Below are 10,000 nucleotides of genomic sequence, written 5' to 3'. Positions count from 1 at the left end.
TTAAAGCGTTGTATCCATCGTGAGTGAATATGGACGTTTCTGACAGTAAATTTCTGAAAATGTACAAAATTAGTATTCTAAAGGGGAGGGGGAGGGGGAAAGGGAGGGTTGGAGAAGGGTCTCTCGATGTTCATAAACTTGACTCACTTCTGAGGGAAAGCAGAAATACCTTCCTCTCTTCCGATGGCACTTGTTCCTTTCTGGTAAAATTGTTTTTTTTTTCTGTTGATTTAGGTGCGCCCCTCCCTCCCACCGATGTACAGGTGACTAACTGCGCAAACCACACCACGAATATCACGTGGGAGCTGAGACTGCCTTCAGATATCCTTCCAACCGGCTTCATCATCGAGTCGAGGTCGAGGTCGAGGCCTGTTGGTCTTAACTTAAACCAGCGCCAATGGACTTCTTTTTCAAAAGTGGTCGAGATTCCAGTGGGCTTCAGTCGCTCTCACGAAGTCAACGACTTGAAGCCCTGGAATGAAATACAATTCCGAGTCCGAGCCAAAAACAGCCTCGGGTATGGATTTCCTGGCCGTATTGTAGACGGGTGCGTGACCAGTAGTAAAGGTAAGTATCTTATAAGTTGGGATAATCGTTGGGCGAAATAATAGATTAGAGAGCCTAAGCAGAGGAAGTCAACGACGTCATATTGGTCAAAAGATAACTTTGCCTACGTTTTCTGGTTTATTTCAAATTGTTTGAACATGGAAGTGCGTATCAATTTTCCAGGCTACAAATGGTTTAAACAATGTGATTCTTTGGAGTTAAAATTGGATTTTTAAGTTTCTTGCCTTTTAGTGAATTCGGGGTAGACGAAGTCAGTTAATAGTTTTTCTCGTTTGTCCAACTTCACGATCTAATGAAGGCCCAAAATGATGTTTTGTAAGGTGAATAAACCATTCCCAAATTCGACCTGCAAAGAGAGGTCGCTTACCTTATGTAATTTCACTTACTTGCCTTGTGTTTTAGCGCCTTTCTATTTCCCGAAGGACTTAAGATCCACCACCCTGTTCTCTGGAGACAGTATCATAAGGTTAAATTGGACGGTGAGTGATTGTATAGGTAATCACATGAATTCGAATGCAATCTGGAATGAATGATCTCGAGTAATTTTTGTCAAAGACTGAAAGAACATTAAATGCAATTTGAAACGATGCATTCAATTTTATGTTCCAAACTTCGACATTGATTATTAATCGTACTTAAACAGGAGAAACGCTTGCGTATTACTTAACACACAAAAATTACGTCATCTGTGGTTCGCATTTGATTGGCCATCTGGGAATTTCCTTTGATGATTGACCTATCAGAATGCTCAGTTTGTTTCCTCCTTTTTCACTGAATCACATTATTTTTTACGCTGTATTACGCAACAAATGCGTTTACCTTAGCCAATCAGAATGGATAATTTTCTCACGTACTTTATTATAAAAAAAAAAAAAAAAAAGCAGATAATTTGATTTTTCCCTATGTATTTTAATTTTAAACTAAGGCACTTGGTACACCTTTACGTGTATCTTTCAAAGATGTTGTCAATTGCATATTGGTGACATAAAGGCCCAGGCGCACGACCTCAACATTTGCTTCAACATGCATTTGTTCGATTTGAATCGGTGTATAATGAGTTTAAAAGCCTTTAAACTTTGCTTTAAAGGGGCTAGGTCATGCTATTTTAGGTAATTTGTTTAATTTTGTTAATAATGAGCTCTAGACGTCAAATTGGCAGAGCAAGAGTCTTTCATTTGCAAAATCACGGCCACATAACAACTGAGAATGATTTTCCAGCTTTGTGATGACATTTTGATATAGACTGATATAAATTTGAAAAAAGGTGGGCCGACGTTTTTCAAATTTACCCAAATTCAATCCATTTCAATCCTCTCCAGTTTTGTCCATCCATGTCCCTTCTTGGCTTCCCTGTGCTTTGTTAGAGTTCTTCTATAGTTTTGAACAGTTATTTTAATATTTTAGTTAATTCTATGACCATTCGATCACTTCTGAAATTGCCTAAAATTGCGTGACCTATCTGGACAAATTGCGTGACCTAGCCCCTTTAACAACCATTCAACATTTCTTTTGTTATCGCGAATGTTGCTATGCATGGAGTTGAGGCCGTTTTCTCTCCTCTTTCGAACATTGTTAGGTATGGGCGTGCGCATTAATTGGTCTCTCAATTGGCTGAAGGGGAATAAACATCGTTTTCGTTTTCTCTTGGGACCATTGGAAGTCCCAAGAGAAACAGGAATCAACGCTTATGCAAAATTCGGGTGGACAAACAAAGAGTATTATGGTATTTCCCGCTTCGGCCAATGACGTATCCATGTCCGTATCCAGAGTAATAACCGCGGCTGCAGCCTTGGACTGAATGCCAGGCCTCTCGTGAAGTTTTGTTGAATCAAATGTTGATGTTGTGTTGACACCATTTGCCCACCCCAGCAGCAGAAACCCATAAGGGTTGAAACGTGTAACGGCCCCTTGTGTGTTGGGAAACAAGCTTCTGAATATTCGATTTGCTAAGTACCATATTTGGAACAACAAGAGCGAGGGGTTTCCAAATATGGTACTTAGCACTGAAACATTCAACCAATCAGTTCGCACTGAATATTCGGAAGCTGTGAACGCGCGTTACACGTTTCAACTCTTATGGGTTTCTGCCAGCAGTCAACATCTTTCAACAAAATCGAAGGGATGTTGAAGCAAATGTTGAAGCCTTTTGCTCGGGTCTTAAGCAACAAAGACCTCTGCGGGAGCGAGTACGCCAAAAAAGCTCAACGAAGAAAAACAACGGGTTCTGCACACTCCGCACTTGCGTTGTACATGTTAGTACATTTCTGTCGTTATTTTACTATGTACAGAGAACCTAAACAGGGACGACGGCGAAATCTGTGAAAACGTTTTGTAAAAATATTCTTTGATTGCACCTAGCGTCAAGGCGCCCATGTTTGTTGTTGGAAAGAACAGCAAAGAAGTAGCGAAGAACGTGACTCTATTATCACGCAAAACTTGCATTTTCTATTGTTTTGGCACCAACATGGCCGTCTTATCAGGTGTGTGCAATTAAAGGATAACTTCTGGTTATTGAAATCATTTCGCAATTACTACAAGTCATTCGGCATGGAAAGTGTGTATGAACTTTCCAGGTATAAAGTTGGAGTGAATAGTAAGGTTTTTTAGTGAGAAAAATGGCACTTTATCGCCGTGTGTTCATGTCCTTCATTTGACCTCGAATTTGATGATTTAGCGCTGTTGTCTGGACGAGAAAGGTAAGGTAAAGAACCAAAATCACCCAAGAGTAAGGCCAAATAGACCATAGACCTTATTCATAAACGGCGGTCAATTTATAATTCTTTTGCCCACGTGCAATTTAGCCTACCAAGCCTCATTTTAGAGCAAGAAATCTTTTCAATTCACTGTATGGTATCGAGGCTTGGTAGGCTAATTTGCACTTTGACAAAAGAATTATAGATTGACCGGCATTTATGAATAAGGTTTATTTTACGTTACAGTTGTGTGCTCAGTTACCTGGCCTTTGAATGAAAGTGAGTCTGGAGTTGACCTTGCTTGGGTAGAATCCTCACTGCTTTTCTTTTGTTGATGATATTGTTCCCATGCTAATTAGTAGGAATTTACATAAGAAAAGCAGTGAGGTTTCTATCAAAGCAAAGTCATCTCCAGCCTCACCTTCATTCAAAGGCCAGACAACTAAGCACACAACTGTAAAATGGTGTATTGACCATTTCGGACTTCATGTCTGCCTCCTCTTCAAAGCGAGTCTAAGTGCAAAGTTTTTCTTATGAAAATTAGTTTTCATTCATATGTTAAGTAGAACTAATTACCATCACAAAAACTTCGCACTTATCAGAAATAAAACACAAACAGCGGTGACAAAGATCAGATATAAACGCATACTTGAAATTATCTTTTACTTGACTTTCGTATGCTTCTGCATACATCTTCAGAAGTGACGGTTAATACAAAATTGGAGTTTAAATATACAGGATCACTAATTAATTTATTAACTATTAACTATTAACTATTAAGTACAACGGAGGTGACAAAAACTAATAAAGACACAGCTTTTCGCTGCTAACATATTCATTTAAGCCGACCTTAAAGAGGAGAGGAGAGGTTGGAGTTGACCTTGTCATGATCTCCTTTCTCATGTTAACGATGTTGTTCTCATGCTAATTAGTTGGAATTAACATGAAAAAAGCAGTGAGGTTTCTATCAAAACAAGGTCATCTCCAGCCTCACTTTCATTCATAAGCCAGGTAACCAAGCACACAACCGTAAAATATTCTATTTCCCTTTTTTGTTACATCTATTTAGAAATCACTGGTGATCCTTGCAATCTGATTGGCTCTCAGCAGTGAGATTTATTCACGAATCGCACAATTTTTTGCTCTAAATCGTACCATTTCTTAGCAAATAAAAAAAAAAAAACACTAAAACATAGCAGCCGATCAGATTTCCAGGTTTGTTTAAAATAACCAATCATATTGCAGCAAAAGAAAAGACAAAGAAAGCCATTGTGTGGCGAGTTTTACAACTTTGGTTCCCAAAGAGTTTTTTAAAATGTATGAATTTAAATACTCAGTACAGTTTCTGAATGATAATGATAATGAGCTCCTTCAGGCCAAAGACCTACATTTAGGGGAGTTTCCAACTTTCAGTGTCCATTTTATGTCCGCTTTTTTTCAAACCGGCAACTGGGTCAATAAAGTTTTGGTACTGACTAAAATCCTGTATTTGAGCAATTAAACTGTGCCATCGCCCAGAATGCTATTGTCTTAGGCGACATGTACTTACAGTGACCAGTTTCTCAATGCGCGGAATAATTATTGCATAGATTAAGCTTTCGGAATTCCGACTGTTCTCGTCAATGAATCGGTGGCTGTCAATCAAAGGATCTAATGTGTGAAGTAAATCCCAAGGTGTAATAAAGTTAACAAAAGCGCCCTAATTTAAAGGCGGTCCGCGCTCTTCAGAAAGGATTTTGTCAACAAAGACGTGTGCAAGAACATTCTCTTTCTTCTTTTTTTTTGACTTTTCTCTAATCAATTTTAAATTTTAGCGCCGGCGCGCGTAAAGAGTTCCCGGATGTGTCGCGGCATTCTGGGCGATGCGTTTTCCAAATGGATGTAATAAAGTGGTAATTGAACTGAGTTGAAGTCATATTTTAGATGACCCTCTCGTAGCTGTAGTTTTCAATGAACAGAATACATACCTCTTACCAACCGAGTTCGAGGTCCGTACTGTAAGTTACGGACCGCGTTTTTTTCCTGTTGATTTATGGCCCAAGTGCTTAGCGCACCGGCCATAAATCAACGGGAAAAAACGAGGATCTGTAACTTAAAGTACGGGCCGAGAAAAGGGAATTAGTGAGACATTCATTACACGTCTGGGCCCAGTTGTTCAAACGATGGATAGCTCTATCCGCCGGATAAGTCACTATCCAGTGGATAAGTAACAGCGAAACCATTTTCGCTATCCATTGGATAGTGATTTATCCGGTGGATAGCGTTATCCACCTTTTGAACAACTGGAGCCTGAAGTTATAAGGCGCTCGGGAAAGTAAACTAGTTAAAGTCGGGCGGAACGTTCAACTGCCACAAATAATTGCCTCGGTCATGCGTTAAAATACGAAAACGAATAAATATATATAAATTTAGCCAAGCCTAAAAGCGGAGCTTCCGGGTTATTTAGTCTTACAATAATTTAACCTGGCCAGCAAAGGTGACACACCACAACACCAACCCAATCTCAACCTCAAAGCTCTTCTCTTTTGCGAATGACTGAGAGAGAAAAGAGCTCTGGGGAACCCTGAAACAAAGTGTCTTCCCATTGGATTTCGTGAAGAACAATGAAAAGCGTCTCTGATTGGTGCATCCATGTTAGCAAGAGGCGTTGTAAGGTTCAAATAGCCAATTTTTGGCTATAAGAACTCTACGGTGCATGTTCTCCTACACGAGGTTTCCAGAACCTCGGCTCATGCGCAGACATAAGATCCGAGGCTCTGGTGACGAGAATGAACACTAACCCGGTGTGGCCAACAAATAACACCTGCGCACAAGCATTTCACCAGGTCAATTAGCAACCATTGACAGCTGTTTCGGCCTTGCTGGGCCTCATCAGCATGGCGAATCTAACATACCAAGCGAGTGTTTAGGCACTCCTTAAAGTGGCAGCTCCACATACAACACGTGGCATGAGTTGGGAACTGCATAGCCGTTCTCCCACCGCAAGCATGATGTGTTTGCCACACCGGGTTGGTGTTATGGTGTGTCACTTCGTTTTTTTTTGTTGTTGAAATAAACAGCTGAGCTCAATGAGCTCTAAAATTGAGCCCGCAATATGGCCACGTGATACTGATCAGCGAATACTTTGATTTGACCATAACATGGATGTCCAATATCAAAGACTGGCTGGAGTATGGCCGTCTCGATGAACTCTAAAATTAAGCCCGCGATATGGTCACGTGATACTGGTCACATTGGCATACGTGGATGGGTGTACGTACGGTCGTACGGTGACCAAAACCGAATTTTCTCGTACAGATGGGTTACCATATTTTCTTAACCATGGTGCTCCGCACACATAAAGGACATAAAAAACTTGCCAGAAAATGTTGCATCAACATGAAATTCATTTAGCGGGCCTTTCGGAGGGCAGTTGTACTATAGAGTACGGCCCGATAAATTAGCCAATCATAGAGCGAGTACTATCCGAGCGATATATATACCGCTTACTAACCGAGTTCGAGGTCCGTACTGTGAATTTACGGACCAAGTTAAAGCGCTTGGGCCATAAATCAACGGGATAAAACAAGGCTCTGTAATTTTAGAGTACAACTGCCACAAAGATTGTCGTGTCGAAATCCGAAAAAACCAAATCTTCCTGGCTGTTTGGAATACTTGCTGCAAGAGTCAAACAGTTTTACACGTTTATGTAACAGAAACGACATGAGAAACTTGCTAGAGAATGTTTTATGGAAATTTCAAATTTAGCAGGCCATACTGTAGAACACGACCCGTTAATTTAGCCAATAACAGTGCGCATACTATCTGAGAGATAAATTAAAAAAATAACTCGACAAACACATTTTCTATTCTTTTTAGCCTATTGATGAGCTTGACTGGAGCGGGCCTAATTGTGTCTACAGGCTTTTCTATCGTCAAAATACTCCCAGCTCACCATGGAAAAATGTGACAATTACCAACTGCGGCCGATCTGCTCATACCTTTTTTGGATTGCTGCCTAACACCGAGTATGAAGTCGCAATTAGAGCGGAAAATTCAGTGGGTGCTGGACGCAGCAGCCCTACCATCAGAGTTCGCTCAGGGCAGAGACAACCGTCGCCTCTTGAAAATGTTACCGTTGTCCGTGTGAACTCAAGTTCCGTGGAGTTAGAATGGAGTGCGATACAGGTCCTCTTCCCCAGGACAGTGGATGGTTATGTGGTTGGTATTCTTTCATTGCAGAATTGGGTAGGAAATTTTTAACCGATTTGAGTAGCATTCAATCTGCTTATTCTTATTAACTGGTGTGTTGACTTTCAGATCTTAGCTGCGGCAGGGAATGTGTTCCCAGATATAGACGAGCCAGGTCTAGAAGCCGTTCTACCAGGCGGTACTCTAAAAAGAAGAAAAAGAAGTGCTGGGATACCGGAAATAGAAAGAACACTGTCGAATAACACTATCGCTGTTCTAGTCAATGCAAGCCTCAGAGGGGTCGTGACAGGACTTAAACCTTGGACCACCTATGAGGTGGCAGTTGCGGGATATAACAACGCAGGATTGGGAAATCCGAAAATTCTCACCGTTACGACACTTGATTCAAGTAAGCTTACTTCCTTTGTGTGTCTTGGAACGAGACAAAGACGTAGACCATTAAAACGCAAAACCAAACGGGGCTTATGTCTTGCGGGACTAAGTCAACCTCGTCCCCAGGACGCTTTTCCCCAAAGCCAGCGCCCTGGGAACGAGGTTGGGACTGAGTTTGTAGTTAAGTGGATAGCTTATGCTGAAAGACCATCTTGGTTAAAGTAGGTCAGGAACGATGTGCTCATTTTATCCACCCGGGTGGCCAATCGCGGCCCGCGATTAGGCTCTGACTCGGAAACGCAATTTTTTGGATAGCCTCTTAAATTGAAAAGCGGACCAAGTGAAGACAATCTATTGCCTCCTAAATCGCACTTTTTCCGAAATTACATCCAGGCTACCCGATTTCATGCCTTGCGAACATTTTCTTTTTTCATGTTTTTTTTCTCTACCAGAGGACTCGTACTTCCTTTTGTCAATGAGAATCGTCAGTGAAGACTTCACTGAGGATCTTAAAGATCGGTCCTCAAGCAAATTCATAAATTTGGAAAGAAATCTAACCACCGAGGTAAGGAAAGTGGTAAATAACTTTACCCCGAATGTGGGCCTATGTTTTCAACTGTTTTGGCAATAAGCCGAAGGCCTCGTCAAACAGTCCTTTAGTTAGTCTGCAGTGCAGACGTGTTTTGGTGGTCACGAGCTAAGCATAATTCTCCTCGGGATTTTTGGTCGCCATCTTGAATTTCTGAAGCAGAAGAAGTTTGGGGAGAGGAATAAACTGCCCCCAAGAGGGTAGGTCAAAGGCGGGAGAGGTGAAGGGGCTCGTTTCACTCTTCCCATTCCCTCGCGACATTCATCCAACATGGCTGCTCGATAGAGTTTGGGCCCCCCGATAAGACGAGCCCTTGAGTGTTCATAAAATGTGGGACGTTTTTTTCGTAAAGAGAAGGACACTCCTTGACTGCACCTGACGTCACAGAGGCCATATACATACATACATATCTTTATTTGGTTAAGCAGGTGAATGAAATGAGCAGCCAAAGGCTGATGTGGACCTGCTGTATACTAATTACTAATTTAAAAATCACCAGATAGAATCAATAGATGTGCATGTAATGATTTGAAATAAACGAATAGAAAGCTAATTAAAATGCGAGAGGCTAAAGTATACATACAAGTCCTAAGACTAATCAGAAAGTTAAAAGATCTAACCTGATAACAGGAGATTGTATAAAGCTAAAAATAAATATACACAATGCCTTTATGTCCAGTTGTTGGTGCCTTAAAAGAGAAATTATTTATATCTTTAGAGAATCGCCTCAACATTCAATTTAACAAACGTGTCAATTCATTTAAGGATGACCAACTCAAGGGCCCACAGACGGATTTTTCGCGCGTTGCTAAGGAAGTGAAATGTTACTTCCGGTAACTGACGTCATTATATCATGATCTGACAAGAAAACCCACTCACAAGCCAAAGTCACCGCAAAAACTGTTGTTTCCATCAAAGGTTTTTCCTCGCCCTTCCTCGCGCTCATTCTCAGATCAACTGCGCATGCGTAAACGAACTGACTTCCGGTTTGAGAAAAAAGCTATATTTCCGGCGGTTTTAAATTTAATTTTTTTTTACATGGCACGTTGCACCCCCAAATACAGAATATAGCTAAGCATTGAATTTTTAAAATCATCTTTTTTGAAAAAGTTATGGGTATTTCAGTATCGTTTATGTCTTTAAAACGAAAATTTTTCAAAATGAAAAGAAAACCATGCTTGGCTGGATGCAAAAACGAATACAAATTATCAAACCATCGAATAAATACCCAAATTGCGTAGCACGGAGACAAATTTAGAGTTTTCATTTATTAGTCACGTGACCATGGGCGTGGAATGATGACGTCATATTAAGCTCACTGGTTTACAAAAGTTGGAAACTGACCGCAACAATGCCAAATTCTCTCAAATTACTTAAACATTACATCCTTAGCAACGCACCCCAAAAAACACGTCAGTGGGCCCTTAAAGGGCTTTATAAGGTAGAGGCATAATCAGAAAATGACTAAGTTGGGCTAGCGAAAATGACATTTGCTCAAAAGTGACTAAGATGGGGTCTATGATTGGCCACAGAATCGACGATAATGAGGTAGGGGTTCGGAGAGGCCAGCGGCACATACCCAGCAAAA

General features: G+C 40.9%; 1 protein-coding gene across 1 annotated transcript in view; it reads left to right on the top strand.

The window, feature by feature from the left end:
- LOC138045347 (uncharacterized) overlaps positions 1 to 10,000 on the top strand; it is an 89,171-nt gene that overhangs the window by 18,256 nt on the left and 60,915 nt on the right. The window contains exons 9-13 of the mRNA XM_068891805.1: positions 235 to 567; positions 970 to 1,046; positions 7,119 to 7,460; positions 7,560 to 7,839; positions 8,276 to 8,388. Of these exons, the coding sequence (XP_068747906.1) occupies positions 235 to 567; positions 970 to 1,046; positions 7,119 to 7,460; positions 7,560 to 7,839; positions 8,276 to 8,388 (1,145 nt within the window). The remainder of the gene's footprint in view (positions 1 to 234; positions 568 to 969; positions 1,047 to 7,118; positions 7,461 to 7,559; positions 7,840 to 8,275; positions 8,389 to 10,000) is intronic.

The sequence above is a fragment of the Montipora capricornis genome, chromosome 4, assembly GCF_036669925.1.
Source record: "Montipora capricornis isolate CH-2021 chromosome 4, ASM3666992v2, whole genome shotgun sequence".
Classification (NCBI taxonomy): domain Eukaryota; kingdom Metazoa; phylum Cnidaria; class Anthozoa; order Scleractinia; family Acroporidae; genus Montipora; species Montipora capricornis.
Note: the sequence above shows the minus strand (reverse complement) of the source record. Positions and strands in the feature narration are given on the sequence as shown.